General features: G+C 46.0%; 1 protein-coding gene across 1 annotated transcript in view; it reads right to left on the bottom strand.

Annotated features, from left to right (window-relative positions):
• The window catches only part of LOC106810952, a 40,446-nt gene that overhangs the window by 1,349 nt on the left and 17,237 nt on the right, over positions 1-21,860 (bottom strand). Inside the window, exons 3-11 of the mRNA XM_014814435.1 lie at positions 4,691-4,784; positions 4,452-4,506; positions 2,766-2,906; positions 2,301-2,461; positions 2,025-2,126; positions 1,519-1,664; positions 774-945; positions 365-477; positions 80-164 (exon numbers count right to left, since the gene is read on the bottom strand). Of these exons, the coding sequence (XP_014669921.1) occupies positions 80-164; positions 365-477; positions 774-945; positions 1,519-1,664; positions 2,025-2,126; positions 2,301-2,461; positions 2,766-2,906; positions 4,452-4,506; positions 4,691-4,784 (1,069 nt within the window). The remainder of the gene's footprint in view (positions 1-79; positions 165-364; positions 478-773; positions 946-1,518; positions 1,665-2,024; positions 2,127-2,300; positions 2,462-2,765; positions 2,907-4,451; positions 4,507-4,690; positions 4,785-21,860) is intronic.

Raw genomic sequence — 21,860 nt, 5'->3', positions numbered from 1 at the left:
GTTGCAGAATTGTTCGTTGCTTCAGTTTGTCGCACCAGGTGGCAGCACCGGGTCTCACTCAGCCACACGCGGTTCATACCTTCAGAGCTTTCACGTGATTTTCGATGTAGTCACGCGTCTCTGGTAGCACTCGCTTCTCCTTCTTACTCAGCGTGGGTTGAAGCCTGTGGACAACAACTTATGTGTAAACCTACCATGATTCACACACCTATCACAATGACACAGAGTATTATATCTACGATACATATCCATGCAATGGAGTTTACCAACAACGCTAATGCTTACTGCATTACTCTACTATTATACCGTATGTTGTTATAGTACTTAGTGATTTTAGCGTGAAGAAACAGATTTGCTGCTATACCTGGTAGTGAGTTTAGCTAGAAGCACCAGCACGAGGGAGAAGATAAGTAAACCTCCGATCACCTGCAGATTGTAGTCCTGCGGAATGGCATCCCACAACTGCAGCGTGGGACCCTGTCAACACAAACTATCTCCGTCAGACGAGCATACACACAGGATCGACTTTACCCAACATCACGTCGCCGCACGCAGCTGAATGACTTTGCACAGCCCATTTTGTTTGTGTCTCTATCTCTTACATTTGTCATTTTAGATTAATGAACCAATCAAGTTGCATTACATTGCCGCGAATGATCGATACACGCGCCAAATGAATATGTGAGCGAAGGTCCATCGTTCGAGTCTAGTCAAGCATGGACGCTATGCCCACGCTCAAGCTCTATAAAACTGCACGACGCTTAAGCCCTCACCAAGTACACCATGAGGATCTCCGTGTAGTCCTTGCCAAAGGTCGAATAGAGAGTGGCTCGCGGCACTGTGCTGACTAGGAAGTTGATAAGGATGAGCATCGGAATGAGCAGGCCGAGGAAAGTATACAGACAGCCTTTACTCCTCGTTCGCAGGTTGGCGTAATGTGCGTCGCTTTATAAAATGAAATCGTGGTTAAAATAAAAAAACATACAGACTAAAAGAGATCTCTTTTTCTCTCTCTCTCTCTCTCTTTCTCTCTCTCTCTCTCGCTCTCTATCTCTCTCTGACTCTCTCTCTCTCATCTCTCTCTCTCTCTCCTCTCTCTCTCTCCTCTCTCTCTTCTCTCTCTATATATAATATATATATATATATATATATATATATATATATATATATATATTATAGAGATTATATATATATAGAGACTCTATATATATTATATATAGAGACTATTATATATATATATATATATATATATATGTATGCAGGGTGCAGGGAGCAATGTGCAGTGAGCAATAAACATGGAGGAGGGAGGAAGGAAGGAGGGAGCAACGTGTAACACTCACGCATCTATCTGCAGCTTCTCGGCGACGGTGGTCGTGATCAGCTCGCAGTCAACATGGGAGGGAGGGAGGGAGCAATGTGTAACACTCACGCATCTATCTGCAGCTTCTCGGCGACGGTGGTCGTGATCAGCTCGCAGTCAACATGGGAGGGAGGGAGGGAGCAATGTGTAACACTCACGCATCTATCTGCAGCTTCTCGGCGACGGTGGTCGTGATCAGCTCGCAGTCACGCTCGAGGCTGTTCAGCGTGTTCTGTATCGTCTGGTTGATCGTCTTCTCCACCTCCTTACAGACGTCCTCGATCTGATTCACACACCTGCTCGTCTGCGGAGAGCGCATACGCGTGTTAATAGCTAGATACGCCACTTGAATTCCAACACTGCACCAACAGAAAGAGTTCCTTCCTGCGATGCCTTCCTAGTTGCCCCATTGCCTCTGAAAATTGGGTTAGGACCACGGCAATAAACTGCCATGGCTGCCCTAAGTGGTTTGCTCCCGTACCTTTTCCATAATGAGTGTATCGCTCATTGTCCTACATCAAAGGCTTTGTTATAATTTATGTAGCCTTGATAACCCTTCCTTAAAGGAAACTTAAGAACCGAACAAGTTTTTTAATTCATATAATTTAATTATCGGATTCGTTTCACATGTAATTGATTACATGCACAGCATGCACTAGCTCACCTTTTGATTCTTTGATGGTATGTAGATGGTAGGCATGTCAAATCCACACTTGTTGAGCCCCGGTCGCTTGCACAGCTCCTGCACAATTTGCATCAGAACTCGCTGGAAAACACGTAAAAATCGCACGCCGTCAATTCCTGACTGTAGCCAACATCTCACGCTGGCGACGCCTTGTATGCTCTACCACAAACCCACGATTTTACGCTGCGGTACGGACGCTGCCAAGCATTAATGACCTCGCGAGGTGAGACCCGGGTGAGGACCGTGGGCTCGTACCTGTCTATCCGACTCGTGTCCCGCCTCGTCCGCCTTGCTCAGGTAGAATCGGATTTTGTCGCTGTGCGTCGCGTTGAGAGCCTCCACTAGATCAAGCGTCCTCTTGCACAAAGCCTGACCAATCGGGTCGAAGAACACGAATATTAGGTCGGCCATGTTGCCTGCAAGGAGGTCAAAGCATCAGCGTTACCAGTCACCTCGCGTACAAATGGGCGCATCGTTTCTGTGTCGATGGAATAAATTTATCCATTCATTTGCCACTATATTATTGGCCACTATCGCTGCCATCAACATGTAGACGTGATGGAACCTCTATTCACGTGCTCCTGACCGAACCACCAATGTTTCATTACTAAAGTTATATCTCAGTTGCATCGTGCGACTAACTCATCGAACCCATGCGCAGTAGTGTGTAGGATCTATACATCGCATAGAGACGGCCCGTGCCTCTGTCTCACTACTAACCCAGCCACAGGATGGCTTCGTTGACGTCGAACGGGTAGCTCATGTCTCCATCGACGAGCCCCGGAGTGTCGACAAACATCACCAGGCTGAACTTCTTCTGCTTCGATGTCGAAATCTCCGTCGTCGCATAGTCCAGCACTCCTGCAACGTGAGGAGCCTCAACGTTAACTACACGGTCACACCATCCCCTCATCGAGAACACGTCCGCACAGATATGCACTGTTGCGCCTAAACGTTATATACACAGTCACACGAGCCCCTGATAAATACCACGTCCGCACAGATATGCACTGTTACGCCTAAATGTTAACTACACGGCCATGCAAGCCCCTGATGAACAGCCTTTTGCATAGATATGTAGTTATGCCCGACATTAACTAGTCATCTACACGAGCCCCTAACCGAGGACATGTCCGCAGTGATGCTGAACTAATGCACAGTTACATAAAATGTTAATGTGAGCTCCTCGTGAACTACACGTCTGCAGAGATGTGTAGTTATGCCTATGGTTAACTAGTCGTTTACGCAAGACCCCCACGCAGACGAAACGTCAGCAGAGAAGTGTAGTTACGCCCAACATTAACTAGAAATTTACGCGACAACGTAGGAACATCAAATTTGCAGAGATGAGAAACGACACGCACTTACACCCAATACTCTAGTCAGGTAACACCGCAGGAATAGTAAGTTTGCAGAAATCTTCAACCAATACACAGCTACAGCCAACGTTAACTAGTACTCAACACTGGCCGCAGCAACAGCGTGTTAACAAAGATGTCCATCGACATGACATGCTCGCTGTGAATCCATCCCGTTATGCAAGCATTCACATTTACGACTCATCGCGGTAACAGGCCGGGGGGGAGAGAACTCGGACCACGGTGAACTGAAATCTAGATTAAATGCTGGAGGAATGAACAGCTGGAGTGTTCCGTGGGGACGTGCGAATGCAGCATGGCCACGCACTGCACAGCCCTTCACTGGGCAGCTCTCAGCTCGAACAAAACGAGTAGCTAGGCCAGTGATGGGCGAGGCAGCACTGACAAAACCGTCCCTTTTCCGTTACCGCGACCGACCACAGCCGAGGCACGTCGCCGTGGCAACGACGTCCAAGCACCGAGCGTTCATGCAGATCTTTTCGTGAGCACATCGGATATGGCTTCTTCTTCGAGCTGCCATGTCAATCAGGGTCCAGCTGCCGCTCATCTGTCACACAGTTGCTGACACCACCACGCTGAGGGTTTAGCACTCGCAAGCCCCGTGCACATCGCCATGACGACGGCCGATAACGTAAGAGCGGCAATGGCAGCATCGACGACACTGGCGCTGGTAACGGCGCTATGGCAACAGCCCTTCAACAGGCAGCTTTTGTTATTCACAAAGCCTGCCCATGGAACGGCTACGACCAGAGACCTGTGTCCATGTCCAAGTCATGTGTCTGTGTGTATGTGCCTGTGCGTGTCTATATCTGTGATGCAGCATACACAAGTGGAGCCTAGAAGGCATGTGAATTCCACTTTTCTACTGCCGATCTTACTTCTAACATACCTCTATTTAACATTGCGTTTGTCCACCTCATAGTATCTGCACATTGGCAAAAATCAAGTGATAACCTTCAGAGTGTGAAACAGTATAGGCTTAGTAAAGCTTTCATCATCTGAAGATCATTACATATCTAGAACTTACCTGGGATCTCAGCAAGTCCCTTGTAGTGCGGATAGAGATGAAGAGTTGCATTTCCCTGTTCGAACAAAAAAAATGCCAGCTCACATATCTGTTTACAGAACAGCTTCTGCTGAAAGTGCTCTTCAGATTACACACCTTTCCACCCTCAAAACAGTAACGTATTTCGCCCTCGCGCCGCGCTAAGTTTCAGTCACCGAACGGTTGATATTAATAATCGACCTTCACACCGGCAAACGTACCGTCAATGACTCTCGCTTCCTGCCGCTTGTCACGAACGTGAATCCCTGTGTTTCTATGGCAACGCCGGTCTTCAGCACGTGCTCCTCGACGTACCTGCAATTATGCGTAAAGATGCTCATGTGTACCGGCGTCGCGACATCGTCGCTACTTTCCCCTCGACATGGCTTCACGACTCGTCTCCGCAGCATCCACGCGCGCACGAGTAACTGACAAAAATACGCGGCAAAAGCCACGCCCCGAGAAGCTCGTCGAAACAACAAACAATTGCGATACCGTCATCATGCAAAGAAAAAAAGAGTTCTTGCATCTGTTCACATGTGGGAGAGGGGGAGTCAACGAAAATACACACACACATGCACGCACACAAACACACAGGGACAGTTAGGGCAAGTGAGTGAGCAACACTGAGAGAAAAAGAGGGCAGGGAATGTGAGAGAGAGAGAGAGAGTGAAAAAGACAGAGGCAGGGACACACAGAGAGACAGTAAGAGAGAGGCAGAGGGAGAAAGAGAGAGCGAGAGAGAGCGAGAGAGAGAAAGAAAGACAGAGAGAGAGATAGAGAGCGAGAGAGAGAAAGCGAGAGAGAGAGAGAGAGAGAGAGAGAGAGAGAGAGAGAGAGAGAGAGAGGAAATTACCGCGGAGATGACCCAAGCGAGATCCCTGTGCCGAATAGCGCGGCAGACCTTGCTACACTCGTGCGACACTGCGACCCATCCAGCTGCACTGCGGCGGTGTGGTGCGGTGCTGGGTGTGAGGGTGCAGCAGCACTAACGGCATATAGCAGCGAGTGTCACGTGCAGGGCAGCCGCGGGAAGAAGCTGCGGCGCTGATCACTAGGCCAAGCCTCCTAGCCCTCCCCGACGCGTGAGAGGGCTGCAGCAGCAACAGCAACAGCAGTCCAGCGCGGGACTCCGCGCAAGGATATAGGTTCGATTTCCTCAGATCACCAGTCACCAGAGCTGTGTGGGGAAGCAGGGGCCTGCATGGTGTGGATGGAGAGATTAAGGATGCTGTGTAGGGCGAGGAGGGATTGCATGGTGGATGGAGAGATTGAGATGTGCTGTGTGGGGGAGACAGGGGTTGCAGTGGGTGGATGGAGAGATTGAGATGCTGTGTGCGGGGGGTGGCAGGGTTTGCATGGGGATGGAGAGATTGAAAGATGCTGTGTGGGGGAAGGGGTTTGCATGAGGCGATGGAGAGATTGGAGATGCTGTGTGGGGAGGCAGGGGTTGCAATGGGCGATGTAAGAGAGTATGAGAATGCTGCTGTGGGGGGAGGCGGGGTTGCATGGTTGGATGGAGAGATTGAGATGCGTGTGTGGGGGTAGACAGGCGGTAGCACTGGTGGAATGGAAGAAGATTGGAATATGACTGTTGGGGGAGGCAGGCGCGTTGCATGGTGGATGGAGAGATTGAGATGCTGTGTATGGGGGGGGGGGGGCGGGCAATGGGTTGGATTGAGAGAGGTTTGAGATCTGTGTGGAGAGAGAAGGGTTGCCATGGGTGGAAATGGAGACGAATTGAGATGCTGTTGTGGGCGGGGGGGGCAAGGGGTTGCATGGGTGGATGGAGAGATGAATGCTGTGTCGGGGGAGGCAGGGGTTGCATGGGTGGATGGAGAGATTGAAGATTGGCTTGTGGGGGAGACAGGGGTTGCCATGGGTGGATGGATGAGATTGAGATGCTCTGTGTGTGGGGGGGGGGCAGGGGTTGCATGGGTGATGGAGAAGATTGAGATGCTGTGTGGGGGAGCAGGGGTTGCGTGGCGTGGATGGAGGATTGAGATGATGTGTGGGGGAAGGCGGGGTTGCATGGGGTGGAGTGGAGGAGATTGAGTATGCATGTGTGGGGAAGCCAGGGGTTGCATGGGTGGATGGAGAGAGTTGAGATGCTGTGTGGGGGCTAGACAGGGGCTTGCATGGGTTGGAGGTGAGAGATGAGATGGCTGTGTGGCGGGGAGACAGGGGTGCATGGGTTGGAAGGAGAGATTGAGATGCTGTGTGTGGGAAGCAGGGTTGCGAATGGGTGGATGAGAGAGATTAAGATGCTGTACTAAGGGAGGGAGAGGTTGCATGCACGAGCACTTGTAGCCGCTTCAATAATTAAATGATGCAGTCGAATGAAACACAAATTGTAGTTAGCTACATATTCTATATGTTTATGTACTTCCTATCGCCTAACAATTCCACGTAAATACCGCAAAATCTTCCTCTGCGACACACAATCTCAACCACACCGCATGCGTCTATTCCAAAAGCTGTACAAAATATACTCTTCTGTTAGTTTGTGCGCCAGCTGCATTATGTACGTAGAGTTATCTTAGCAATTACAGAAGTGCGATAAACGTTATGACTTTCGTGAGTAATGTGTTTATTTACGCTAATGTTACTTATTTAAACGCGCCCTAGTGCCTGTGGGATCGCATGGGTTGGAAGGAAAGGTCTTGAGTGATGTTGGTGTGCGGGGGGGGACGGTTACATGGGGAGGAGGTGTGATGCATGCTGCGTAAGGAAGGAGGAGTAAATAGATTTGCATGAGGGTTCTAGATGTCTGCATGGGAAGAGAGAGGGTTGTGCTAGATGTTGCATGGAAGGAGAGAGGGTTGCGCTAGATGTTGCATGGGAGGAGAGACGGTTTGCTTAAGATGTAGCTGAGGGGGCTAGATGGCAGGAGGAGAGAGGTATGCTAGATGTTGCATGGGAGGAGAGAGGGTTGCTAGATGTTTGCATGGGAGGAGAGGGTTTGCTAGATTTGCATGGGAGGAGAGAGGTTGCTAGATGTTGCATGGAAGGAGAGAGGGTTGCTAGATGTTGCATGGAAGGAGAGAGGGATTGCTAGACTGTTGCATGGGAGGAGAGAGATTGCTAAGTGCTGGAGGAGAGAGGTTGTAGAGTGTGCATGGAAGGAGAAGAGGGTTGCTAAGATGTTGCATGGGAAGGAGAGACGGTTGCTAGATGTTAGCATGGAAGGAGAGAGGGTTGCTCAGATGTTGCATGGGAGGAGAGAGGGTTGCTAGATTGCATCATGCGAGGAGAGAGGTTGCTAGATGTTGCATGGGAGGAGAGAGGTTGCTAGATGTTGCATGGGAGGAAGAGAGGGTTGCTAGATGTTGCATGCGGGAGGAGAGAGGGTTGCTAGAGGTTGCATGAGAAGGAGGAGAGGTTGTAGATGTTGCATGGAGGAAGGAGGGTTGCTAGATGTTGCATGGTGAGGAAGAGAGTTGCTAGATGTTGCATTGGAGGAGAGAGGGTTGCTAGATGTTGCATGGGAGGAGAGAGGGTTGCTAGATGTTGCATGGAAGGAGAGAGGGTTGTTAGATGTTGCATGGAAGGAGAGAGGGTTGCTAGTGTTGCATGGGAGGAGAGAGGTTGCTAGATGTTGCATGGGCAGGAGAGAGGGTTGCTAGCATGTTGCATGGAAGGAGAGAGGGTTGGTAAATGGTGTGTGAGTGAGGCAGAGGTTGCCTGGGAGTGGTAGGATAAAAGATTCTGGCGTAGCGGAAGGGGGGAGGGAGAGTTGCTATATTCATATGCGTGTGGGGAAGGAGGTGTTACATGCCGAAACACAACAACGTATTAATTCGTATGCGTGCATGCTTCTAGTCACCCGCCTAGAAAACAGCGTCACAGCAGTACATGGGACATACCCCACACGCTAGTCACACCTATAGCTAGCAACAGCAGCACCACAGTGGTACAGGGGACATACCCCACACGCTCAGTCACCCACCTATAGCTAGCAAGCAGAGCACACAGTGGTACAGGGGACATTACCCCATCACGCTCAGTCACCTCACTATAGCTAGCAAGCAGCAGCACACAGTGGTCAGGGACATACCCCTCACGCCTCAATCACCCACCTATAGCTAGGCAAGCAGCAGCACACAGTGGTACAGGGGACATACCCCACACGCTCAGTCAACCCCCAAGCTAGCAACGCAGGCAGCACACAGTGATACAGGGGAGATACCCCACACGCCTCAGTCACCTCACCTATAGCTAGCAAGCAGCAGCACACAGTGGTACAGGGGACATACCCCACACGCTCAGTCACCCACCTATAGCTAGCAAGCAGCAGCACACAGTGGTACAGGGGACATACCCTCACGCTCAATCACCCACGCTATAGCTAGCAAGCAGCAGCACACAGTGGTACAGGGCGATATACCCCTCGACACACCCACCTAGCTACTAAGCATCTGATCGGGTATAGACGGCAGACGGAGGTACAGACGGCAGACGGAGGTACAGACAGCAGGTATAGACGACAGACGGAGGTACAGACAGCAGGTATAGACGACAGACGGAGGTACAGACAGCAGGTTATACGACGAGAGCGAGGTACAGTACAGCAGGTATAGACGACAGACGGAGGTACAGGTTATAGACGACAGACGAAGGTACAGGTATAGACGACAGACGGAGGTACAAAAACAGCGGTATAGACGAAAGACGGAGGTACAAACAGCAGGTATAGACCGGCAGACGAGGTACAGACAGCAGGTATAGACGACAGACGGAGGTACAGTATAGACGGCAGACGGAGGTACAAACAGCAGGTATAGACGACAACGGAGGTACAGACAGCAGGTATAGACGACAGACGGAGGTACAGACAGCAGGTATAGACGACAGACGGAGTACAGACAGCAGGTACAGTAGACGACAGAGACGGAGGTACAAACGCAGGTATAGACGACAGACGGAGGTACAAACAGCAGGTAAGACGACAGACGGAGGTACAGCGACAGCAGGTATAGACGGCAGACGGAGGTATAGACAGCAGGTATAGACGACAGACGGAGGTACAGACAGCAGTATAGACAGACAGGACGGAGGTACAGACAGCAGGTATAGACGACAGACCGGAGTACAAACAGGCAGAGAATAGACGACAGATCGGAGGTACAGACAGCAGGTATAGACGACTAGACGGAAAAAGTACAGACAGCAGGTATAGACGACAAATCGGAAGTACAAACAGCAGGTATAGACGGCAGATACGGAGGTACAGACAGCAGGTATAGACGACAGACGGAGGTACAGACAGCAGGTATAGACGACAGACGGAGGTACAGACAGCAGGTACAGACGACACTGTCACAGACGGCACACTCACCCCTCGTTGTTGGAGATACTTGCTGACAGACAGGAACCTCTTACGACGGCAGTGACACGACAAATGAAGCAGCGAGACAGCTAGAATAGTGTGTGTACAGCCAGCCAGCCACCCAGCCACCCAGGCAGGCAGGCTGCCAGCCAGCGAGTCAACCAACCAGCAAGCCAGGCGGGCGGGGTTGGTTGGTGGTTGGCTCGCTTGCGAGCTGCCTTCCACTACCGTGTGAACTAGCAGTCTAGCAGCATCACCAACGACATACCACCACCTGTAGAGTATCAGCTTCCTCGGGCCACATGTGTGAGAGAGGGACTTGCAACAGCCTGCTAACACAGTAACACTGCCATCTGTTCAAGCTGAATAGGCCGCTGTGAACATTTACTGTGCGTACGGGCGTGGGTGTGCGTATATATGTGGGTATTGGGACATTACGCTATCGCCACTGAATATTTTTGAGCCTGCCGCACGTCGAGAGGCAGCCATTAATTTCAAAAACAATAACTGCTACTCAAATCTACACTTTACACACGCGCACGCAGTGCCACGCACACACAAACACGCGCGCGCGAGCGCAAATGCTTGCAGGAACGCGCGCGCACACACACGCACGTGCGCACTTGATAAACTTGCACCCACTGACCATGCCACCACTGCATCAGAATTCTGTGTCCCAATCACTTCCTGTTGGACTGCCCGCAATCTTCTTACACAACCCGAAAGGCACATCAAAACAGCAGTCACCACCACCGCTGACTAGGCCGAGGATGGTTGGTGATTAGGGAAGGGATAATATATATAATATATATATATATATATATATTATATATATATATGCGTGTGTGGGGGGTATGTACATACATGCGTATTGCATGCGGATATGGGTGTATGCTCGCATGTGTGCATGCGTGCGGTGTGTGCATGTGTGCGATGTGCGTGTGCGTGCGTGCATGGGTGCTTAGCAAGATGGGCCGTGACTTCACGATCACCTATTAATCGGTCGACACCACCGAGTGGCTGTCGATCACCACAACAATGTGCTCCTGAAAGCAGCAACACCACCGCCACCAGTAGCCGCGGCAGCAGCAGTAGCAGCAGCAGCACCGCCACTGCCACCCCCCACCAACAGCAGCAGCAACACCACCCCACAGTAGCCGCGGCAGCAGCAGTAGCAGCAGCAGCAACACCAGCACCACTAGCACCAGCAGCAACATCATCACCACCACCACAAACCGCAGAACATCATCATCATCAGCAGCAGCAGCAGCACCAGCAGCACACAGCTTACGCCGTCGCTACGCCAGTAGCAACAAGCTACTAGTTACCTACGCGCGATTACACCAGTAGCTGCTGCATGGCTCCCGGTGACTCCAACAACAGAGCACTTCGCATGCCACGGTCAATCACTACAACACGCGGACCACATGCGTATATGATAGATAGCATCAGAAATAAACGCGCTGCGGTAGATTATGGCCCTCGGTGTATTTAATAACGAGAGCCAGTATCTATTTCATCATCATCATAAAACAAATTTGTTGACTCATGATATTAATGGTATACGAGCTACAATAAAGTTGTTTCACTACTTCAAATGTAAACTTTGGCCAGTTCGTATATTATTATCATGTCCTTGCCGTACAACGCTCAAGCAGTTCGAATATCTGTTGGCATTACTGCCATAATTACTAGCTGAATGGCTTCAAATAAGATTAAATTAGATTTGTAGTCATATTTAATACATAAATAAACAATGAGACCTACCGTATGTTGAAACGAGGCCAATGTTAGAAGTCAACAAAGTCTCAAAACTCACAACATTTCACAAGCATTTAGTCGGTAATATCAGAAGTGATTAATAGAGATCTCTATTATTCACTCCTGCGTAATAAATGCAAAGCTACAAGCATGCACAGCTGTAGCGCCCATATGTAATTCAGACATTTAAGATCAGTCCGCATTTGATTTGTAACGGACGATATCAGTAGCACATGAATAGAGAAATCTCCATTCTATCTCCAATCTCCATCTACTACTGATACCAAGCAGCTGATTTAACAACATAAGCAAACATAAGCTCGTTCAGAGTACCAAACAATGATACCTTCCTGTACATTTAGGGGGTACTGCCTATACACTATAACTCTACACGAAAAATCCACAATAGTATTTTGGTAGCCATGATGACACCAGCCACAGTACCAGTAGTTAGCGCTACGCACAGCTTTGCACCCAGTATGATCTATCACATAAACAACACAGTGATAATGTTAGACATCACATAGTGATTGAAGCTGTCGCATCTGAATATGAATGAATTAGCACCAGCTCGTAACAGTGTGTTGTGGCAATGCTTACAATTAAGTCTGTGCCATGCAAGCAAAAAGCGCGCTTCACACTGGAGAGCTTCATACTGCTCCTATCAATGCGCCTACGCTTACAGATTTGCAAAATCCAAATATTTCCAGTGCATTAACGAGCGAAATAAACAACCTGACCCCTAGTCCCAGGGCTGCTAACCTTTTGAGCACGGACTGCTGCATTAAACTAGTAAAAAAAATGATGATTTAAATATTATTAGTAATGTATTTTGTCTACTATATATATGTCATCCATATGTTTATCACTGTACACTTTCAATAATCATTATAAATCAAAAGAATCATATTTCATCACATTTCTCACACACACAGGCTTCTTAATTTCAATGCTGTTTAATTAAGTTCTCTCATATACTTACTGATGTTGCATTATATATGTAAGTAACTAACATCACTGCATACGCCAGAACACGCAAAGCATCATCCAAACGCCCGCCCACCCATGCGCCACACTGTGCCGGTAGATAGGTTGGAGTACGCCGCCCTAACAGGCCCTTGCACCGGTACCCCCCACACGGGGACAGCCATCTGGCAACTCTGCAACCATTTGTCGTCAGCAGTGTGTGCTAACTCTAGCAGGCTACGAGCAGCGGCTTGTGCGGTGATGTTGCATGATGGTGTGCGGGGGAGACAGAGCAGTACCAACTCATCATCACTCATCACATCAACATCATCATCACAGCACGCAGCTGCACTTGTTGCCACCTAAGCAAAACAACCGCGCCAGCGTTGCCAGCAGCCCTGACACATAAGTCCAGCTAGCACGATTAACTCATTGCAGAGGCGAAGCTCGGGTGACGTAATCGTGAACGAATTCACAAGAGCAGAGTCTTGCTGATGTGCTGCGCGCCAGCAACTCCCCATCGCCTCTCGGCGTTGACCGAGCACGTGTCAGCTATAGCTCATCCACACAATAACTCCCTCCCTGCATCTACGCAGCTCTGGTGGCAGTTAGCTAAAGCTGTGCTCTGGGGCGGGGCAATTATGAGACGCGGAGCAGTCTGAGTATATAACCGATGTACGACCGAGCGCAGGATGAAATCGAAAGAACAAACGCCGAAGAAAAGCCACAACGCAAATACACGAACTTGCAGTGCACACCTACGTGGCTGGAAGGATTGTTCTAGAAGCAGTAAAGAGCAAATAAGCACGGGTAAATGTAAAGTTGAACTGATACGAGATCACGACACATTGAAGACAGGGGTACTATCTGGCCATATCTAGCCTTGCAGTGATAACGAAGCTAGCATATATATATATTATATTATATATTATTATATATGTATCCAGGCCTGGAAAATTTCTAAACGTCTATTAGTGTGTAGATTTGAGATGGAAATAACAATGTCAGAGACCATGCGGACAGTGATCCCACATCCCCTAGCTAGTAATGATGTAAAGCAATTTGCTAGAGCCCTGGAGAATGCTGGTCAAACCAATCAATGACAGTCAAATAACTAGTAGGTCAATCAAACAGTAGGCCAATTAATCATAATGATAGTCGAACTACTTTTGATATGATTCATTATCCTGATTGAGCTTGGGTTACGTTTAGAAAAATAAGTAAGTTAGGGTCAGGGTTAGGGATAGGCTTAGGTTTGTTGAGCCGTACCTCAACACTGTATTGCCAAGTGTGGATCCGAGGCATTTAATATGGGTAGGCAATCTTTAGATGGTTTTGCTCCTCAACTACATCAGCACACATGGGACTACTGCTGCCGTTCCATTAATTTGCAATGTCATTTCATTTCGAATTCACAAATGGTGGCTAAAACATAACTTTGGTGCCACAAATCTTGGCTCCAAACTTAAAAAACGGTCCGTCAGGAAGACTTATAACCAATCGAGGAAAACGGTATATTTACATTTTTTCCCAGTCGACCCATCTCAACAACTGCGTTAAAGATGACGACGCAATAAAAAATCTTCCTAGGCGAGTGGCCTCATTAAGCAGGTAATTTATTTAATGAGGTAGGATTTGCGTCGTGCTATATCTCGAGCGTAGGTACACAGGTCTTCTATCAACTCGATATAAAGCAGGCGGCAATAATTATATCTCTACCAGTTTATGAAGACTGCTTCTTCCAGCAGATGGTTGCCTAGCAACAAGATGTTATTCTTCTTTTGTGGTGCCATCAGTGATAGACCCAACTTCTCTGCAATTGGCCACCAGCCCTAGAGGAGAGAAGCATACATATTTATAAGGAATAACCGATAACACTACAGTGACACCGGCGCACTATTATTCATAAGCAGCTCTTCTGTCAATAACTAGGATGTCACTTCCTGTACTTACACATACACATTCACAAGTGCGATAGCCTAAGAATACATCTTCTGATGATAATTACTAGGTCTAAAAATTTAGTTGGTCAATGGTTAGCAATTATTTTTGCATTGCTCTAATAAAACGGATTAGGCATTGTCCTGCTTCTGCTTAGGTACACCAGAGACAAGACTATATATATTAGCAGATACATCCTATGGGCGTGTCATTGATAACAACCCAAATTGACTTTGAGTGACCATATTAGGGCAATATGGCAACTAGGGTATAGCTGCCAGCAGCAGCAGCTTTGTCATGATTTAGTCACAGCTGACAATTCACGAGTCTAATTTACAACTGCGCTAGCAGCCTATGTAAACCACTTTTCTACTTGAAAACAGTTAAATGCAAACACGCACAGAGAAGATACACACTGCATAAACGACACCGAAACTAGTCACGTACATTAACAGTACGAATTGTTGGTATACTAATATAACAATTATTAACTTTCTGGGTTCTAATTGTTGAAATTTTTTTAATTCACTACAGCGGGCAGAACGGTTAGTAAACACAATTCTCTCCAACTTCAAATAATTATTGATTAATTTTATACATTTTAAATCATTTCTATTAAATATAATGTGCATAAATTAATTATCTATCCTCAATAAACAACCTTTTTTTCCTATTTAGTTAATGAAAGTGTTCAATACACTGTAGCTCACCACAAAAGGACACAATATGAGAGTGAGAAGAAGTCAGTTTTTACATTGAGCACCATCGACGTACTTATAGAAACGAAAAGTATATATGCGAGAACTCCCATATATTCACTCTTGATAATTAAGTAGTGTAATGTTTTTATTGTGATAAAAAATGTTTGAGATGTGAAGTCTGAGATGTGGCGCGAGCGATCGCGTTACACTTAAATGATCGCCATTTAACGTTATTTATCAATATTCAATTATAGCACTGCCTAAAAGCGAAGCTCCCGATGTGTACGTGTAACATTGAAGATACGCTTATTCCACTAGCTGCATATTACCACGCTGACAATCGGTGTTTCCCTGCCCATAACACAACTTTTGTCAATAGGGTTAATTGGCTGCTATATGATGGAAGGTGTTTACTTCGTATGGTTTTCTAGGCCGGTTGCTAGCACGACGGTTGTCCATCTGTATATCGCATTAATATTGTATAAACCAAATATTAAATCACAATTTGTGACGGTAGATGGCGCTTACCGCTTTGATTTTCATTAGCGATGGCGTTCGAAATAAATTAGGTTATGCTGCGTTCGACATGTTTTTGTAAAACTTTAACTCTAATATAGGACGTTTTATCGGCAGCGGTGGGAGAGAAAATACCATTTTGCATTACAAGATATTGTCAATGAAAATCTTGTAAAACGACCAGACGAGTGTGACACCACAGACTGTTTGTTATCTGCTGTGTCTGATATTAATATGCTATATAATTGCCAAAACCTACTAATTTGCCATAAAGTTTTTAAAATACAATAACCCTAGCCCTTATCATTCACAATACCAAAAATGAGCAAACTCCAGTGAAGCTGGAACTGACTAATGCATAAAACATTTTTGCCAAAAAATCCGTGGCTTCAAAAGTACGTTGACTGGGCTGCCTCGCCAAATAGGACGTTCAATTAATGGGAGCATAGCAGGAACAACTATACCATTTCAAACATGTGGCGTCACGGTTCCTGATGTTATCGTTGACCGTAGCAAATGTTGACGGAAAAGGAGGACGTACGACGGACCGACGACCCATGGCAATAGCCAGCTTAAACATGGTTTTGATATGACATCAAATATTTAAAAAATCAATATGCACGTGACTGGCGCAATATCTTGCGGTGTTGTTAGAATCACGGCACGTCGAAGGAGGCGGCTGTGACGTGGCAAGTAGCGCCAAAGAACAACCACACATGGTGATATACCAAATGAATCAGTAAACGTTCACTTCTGTAACATCAGTTCGCTACGATGCGTGATACTTACGGGTTACGAGCAACTTTTTGAGACGAATGCAACAACATTTATGAATCCCCGCCATGTTTGTATCATGCCGACTGTGACTAAAATCCGCAAGCGATCGAACAAGCAAAATTAAACAATCTGCGTCCTCAGGTAAAGCGCACCCCAAACATCGCAGAACAGTCATCTAAGGTTTACAAAATGCCCAGACATTTTGTGAACATCAGTTTCACTGCTTTGCGTGGAGGTAATTGCCGTGAGAGCCATCGTACTATTCGTGTAGATTTCTAGCGAGTCATTTTCCGTTTCGGTTTTTCCGTATGCTTGCTAAACATGGCGGGCTAAGCTGATTTGAAAGTTGATATGCTGTGAGAATTGATATTATACTTGAAATTAAGAGATACATTCTACGTTTAGAAGCCAGCGACAACTGTGAGTTAACGCTTCATAGTATTTTAACAAGCGCAAGTCAAAGGCACGGTAATGGAATAGTTTATTTGAGATATACAGGAGTTAGCATCTAGATCTGCAGAGCTGATAGCGTTTTTTGTATGGAAGGGTGTCAGGCCTGTATAACAATCTGTCGCACAGCCTGGTCGGGCTAATCATAGGGGAAGAAGCGTTCAAAAGTGTCAAACTTGTCACTTCACTAAAATTATCATTTTTATGCAAAACCAATGTTATATTTGTTTAGGGTTGTAATATATGTGTGTCAGATATATATATATTTCATGATCAGTTGGTGAAATCAGTACGCGCTGGGACAATGCAGCCGTACGCCAGCGCGTATAGTACCCCGAGGTACTTTGGGCGATTATATCAAACCTACCCAGGCCCGTACCCCTCCGATAGTACCCTGGGGACATAGACCCTATCAGTATCACCGACAGGGACCGCTCAAGGGTCGTAGTCGCGTCAGGTACTACAGTACAGGTTAAGGTAGGGTTTTTAAACCTTGGAGCGTGTCAAATAGGACTGGGCCCAGAGCATGTACCCGAGTACATATATCGTATACACAAAACAGACAAGTTGTACTACAGAAGTTACCCTAACCCTAACACTACCCTAAATCTAAATATACCTCATATAAAAATATAAAATAATACTAAACAACCTAAAATCAACTCGGTACATATCTGACTGTAGTACTGATACGAAACGACCCATCTGCGACAGGACACGCTTCACGACAAAATGCAACGCGTTTGTTATTGGCTTTTTTACCGTCGACTCTAGAATTTAGACAACCGGTTCGTTTTAAACGAGTGACAGGACTTACCATTTGCTGGATTCAATTATATGTGTGACAGTTCTTTCAGAATTCGTCGTTTACAGAGAGAGTAGCCGGCTTCTGTGATTTGCACCAACCTATGCCGTTACGTTACCAGACATCTGTGTATCATGCGTCCGGAATTCACATGTCTGCGCCCATCAACTCACAGCCGCACTTTCATTGGCCGCATCATCATATATGAAAATATAATTATACTATTTACGTAGCGATACTTTTACGTAAATCGAAAAAACATTTAAAAATAAATATATATAATAAATCATTTAAAATTAATAGAATACAAACTCCAGTATTTGTCAGCTAGAGTGTTCGCAAAACAACATAGGCAGCCTCCTGGTTGCAAATTATGCGTGATCGAGTGTGGCAGTGAATCTGATGAGTAAATCGTAAACGATGCATACATGAAGGATTATTATATGAAAGGCTTCGTTTATTACATCTCATCTGCACAATGGTTTTGAGTGGTGCCACATGGCGCGTTTCAATCCCTATACGTCTCTATCACAGGCTGTGACTCGTCACACTTGACTTGGTCATTGATTGGTGTCTGCAATACTGCATTTTACTGTGCTACATTATAATACAATACAATACTGCATATACAGTATCATACAGTTCTGAAATCAATAATCTGTCCAGTGTCAGATCAGCTAAATATGTTCCTATGCTTTCAAATAAAATTCTAGTTTTCTAACAAATCTTTACTTCTAAGTAAAGTAAAGTAAAGATTTGTTAGAAAACCTAGAATTATATTGAAAGCAAACTGTAAGCAAACACAACCTGCCGGCAACCGCGTGACCAAGTTCACAAACGGGAGCAGGGTCTATGATCCCAGGTACTGCCGAAAGTTCCCTTGGCGTACTATCACTAGCCGGCCTACCTCGCCTACATCACTAACGAGTCTAGGAGCCGCCTTACGCCTACTCCCTACCTACCCACCATATAAAATAGACCCAGGTACGTGCCGGAGTTACCTGGGACATACACCTACATGGCAGCGTACAACCCCTCACGCTGTGCAGTGTTATTATTGATAAATCAAGTTAATACTATAGTCTAAAGATTGGTCACTCATACTCAGCACTGTGACTATATTATATATATTAAAATTATCATTGAGTACCATTTGTTATCACATTAGGTTATATACTATATATAAATTAATAAAAATTGAATAGAGCTCGATCAGCTGGCGATCATGAAAATTGACTGAGGACATTGCCGTTACCTGAAATCCTTTCTAGGGTCCTTTACGATTTTCTGTAATGAGGGTTGCAATAATTCAAATGGAATTGGTCTATTATTTTTAGCTCATCTGACAAAGTCAGATATGCAGCTTGTAGAATGGCATGAGTGTCTGTCTGCCCGATAACAATAGGGGTACAAATCTAAACGGTTTGACATACGATGTTGATCTTTGGGACATGTCATAGGGAAGGATTTGAAACGCAAGTGGGATGACTAATCGGGGTTCAAGGGTCAAATGTTAGAAAGGGGGAAAGAAGGGGGAATAGTCCCTTCATGACTTGAGACATAGAACTAAATAGAAGGAAATGCAGAATTCTGGCACAAGTATAAACGGCTTAACCTATGCTCTTGATATTGGGTATATAGCGTCATGGTGAGAAAACCTATAACCTCTGCAAAATTTGAGGTCGCAGGTCAAAGCACAATAGATCAAACGACAGAGTTTAGACATTCTCCGAGGACATGGCCTGAAGGACAGAATGAGAAACTTTTTATGGGTCTATTAAAACGGTTATTGCGAGATTTTTGCTCAGAAAAACTAAATAAAGCTGAATATAGTCTCATCTGACAGCGGAAATATCACTGATTACACCAACATTAAAAATACTAAGATTTTATGGAGTTATAGCATAGAAAAATGGATTTGACCACATCGTAACAGCAATAAATTTTATCGTATGCCGATAATGCCTAATGGCAGAATTGGTAAACTTGTATTTGTGTCAGTGATGAATTGAAAACAAGTGCAAGCCTGTACTGTGTCTATAGTCGCGTTCACACGGGCATGGTTTGGCTCGAGCCAAATGGGCTAGATTTGGATCGGAGCCAAATTTGGCTCGGGCCTAATTGAGTCAGAGCGTTCACACCTACGCAAGTGAATACTGTCTGTCAAATTCAAATTCAAATAAATTTTATTGCACAAATATCTCACAGATACTTTGGCAGTATGTCGCGAGATGGCGTTGTTTACTATTTAGAGTGTTTACTTACGTTCCGAGTTTAATTATCAATCTTGAAAACGTGCATCCTGATCAAATTTTCCGAATTTTTATACTGTTTTGGACTTTATTTCGTCGAAGTACACGTTTAACACTCGCGGCATCTACCGCGCAACCGATTCTACCTCTACCGCTCGCCGAAAGCTGGTGCTAAAATTTGGCTCGGGCCTGGTCCGACGTTTTCGATGGGGCCAAATCTGGCTCGGGCCTAATTAGGCTCGGGCCAAAAACGTCCGTGTGAACGCTCGGTTCGAGCCAAATCTGGCTCGGGCCTAATTAGGCTCGGGCCAAAAACGTCCGTGTGAACGCTCGGCTCGAGCCAAATCTGGCACAGGCCTAATTAGGCTCGGGCCAAAAACGTCCGTGTGAACGCGCCTTATGGCAGATAAGCGGTGGCGCCACAAGCTAATCCATACTTCCTGTTAGTTCAACATGACAGAAAACGAATGTTTACAAAAACTATTAGTTCGAAACTGGCAGTTTTCGGTGAATACAAAGGTTCTAAGACATTTTATTGTTACTCTAGACAATTGCTGTTACTCAAGCAATAACGGTAGGTGTCATGAAAGTGGTGAAAACACTGGAAAACTCTCGCAATGGTTACTTTAAAAGAACCATGACATGGATTTTCCACTGGTGTGCAATGAGTACCTGTCTGGTGACCTTTTGACCCTCAATAGAATGGTTGAGCACCAATTTGTTTACTGTTGACAAAAAAATATAATTCTTTTGCTAACTGAACCTATATACCGGTGTGGATGTGTAGGGCTACAACGTTATAGTTAAAAGCTTCTTAATACTTGGAAGAAGGTTAAATGTATAAATTCGTACCAGCTGCGTTTGCAAGGCGGTTGATATGTACAACACATTTACTCACAGTAAAAACATTTCTTACTACATCATTACACTGCCATCACTAATACATAACAAAGAATGCAAACAAGTACGTTATGTAATGCAATTGCTGATTGGGGGAGGAGGTTATGATTTGTCCAGTCAAAGAACGAATACAGTAAGACGAGACAATCACTGACTGACAAAGGTAGGAGTATGTAGGATATCTATAGGAGTACTCTTAATAAGCCCTCTGCCCATTCTCTCTCTATCTCTCTCTTTCCTTTCCTACCACCCTCCTCTCTCACTCCCTCTCGCTCCCTTTCACTATTGCTATCTCCCCCTCTTCCTTTCTATCTCTCTCTCTCTCTCTCGCTATCTACCCACTTTCTCCCTCTCTCCTTCCATCCTGTTCCTCTATCATGTGAGAACAGTTGCTCTGCAGCACTAGTAGGGCTGAGAGCCTGAAACCTGAAATTACAGAAATACACGCTTAACTTGTGACTTTCCAACATCCCCTTCTTCTTGCTTTAGCACTGGCACAGACAGCCAGATGAGCACTGTCACTGGTTAGAATATAAGTATCACGTCATTGCCTCCGCGCAACAGAGTTGCAGGGGAGGTAATGCGATCGGTCGTTCAGCAGCAGCAGCAGCAGCACACAGCTTACGCCGTCCGTACCGCAGTAGCAACAAGCTACTAGTACTACGCGCCGATTACACCCAGTAGCTGCTGCATGGCTCCCGGTGGACTCCAACAACAGAGCACTTCGCATGCCACGGTCAATTCACTACAACACGCGGACCACATGCGTATATATGATAGATAGCATCAGAAATAACGCGCTGCGGTAGATTATGGCCCTCGGTGTATTTAATAACGAGAGCCAGTATCTATTTCATCATCATCATAAAACAAATTTGTTGACTCATGATATAATGGTATACGAGCTACAATAAAGTGTTTCACTACTTCAAATGTAAACTTTGGCCAGTCGTATATTATTATCATGTCCTTGCCGTACAACTGGTCAAGGCA

The sequence above is a fragment of the Priapulus caudatus genome, unplaced genomic scaffold, assembly GCF_000485595.1.
Source record: "Priapulus caudatus unplaced genomic scaffold, Priapulus_caudatus-5.0.1 Scaffold489, whole genome shotgun sequence".
NCBI lineage: Eukaryota > Metazoa > Priapulida > Priapulimorpha > Priapulimorphida > Priapulidae > Priapulus > Priapulus caudatus.
This window is presented reverse-complemented; position numbering and strand designations above follow the sequence as displayed.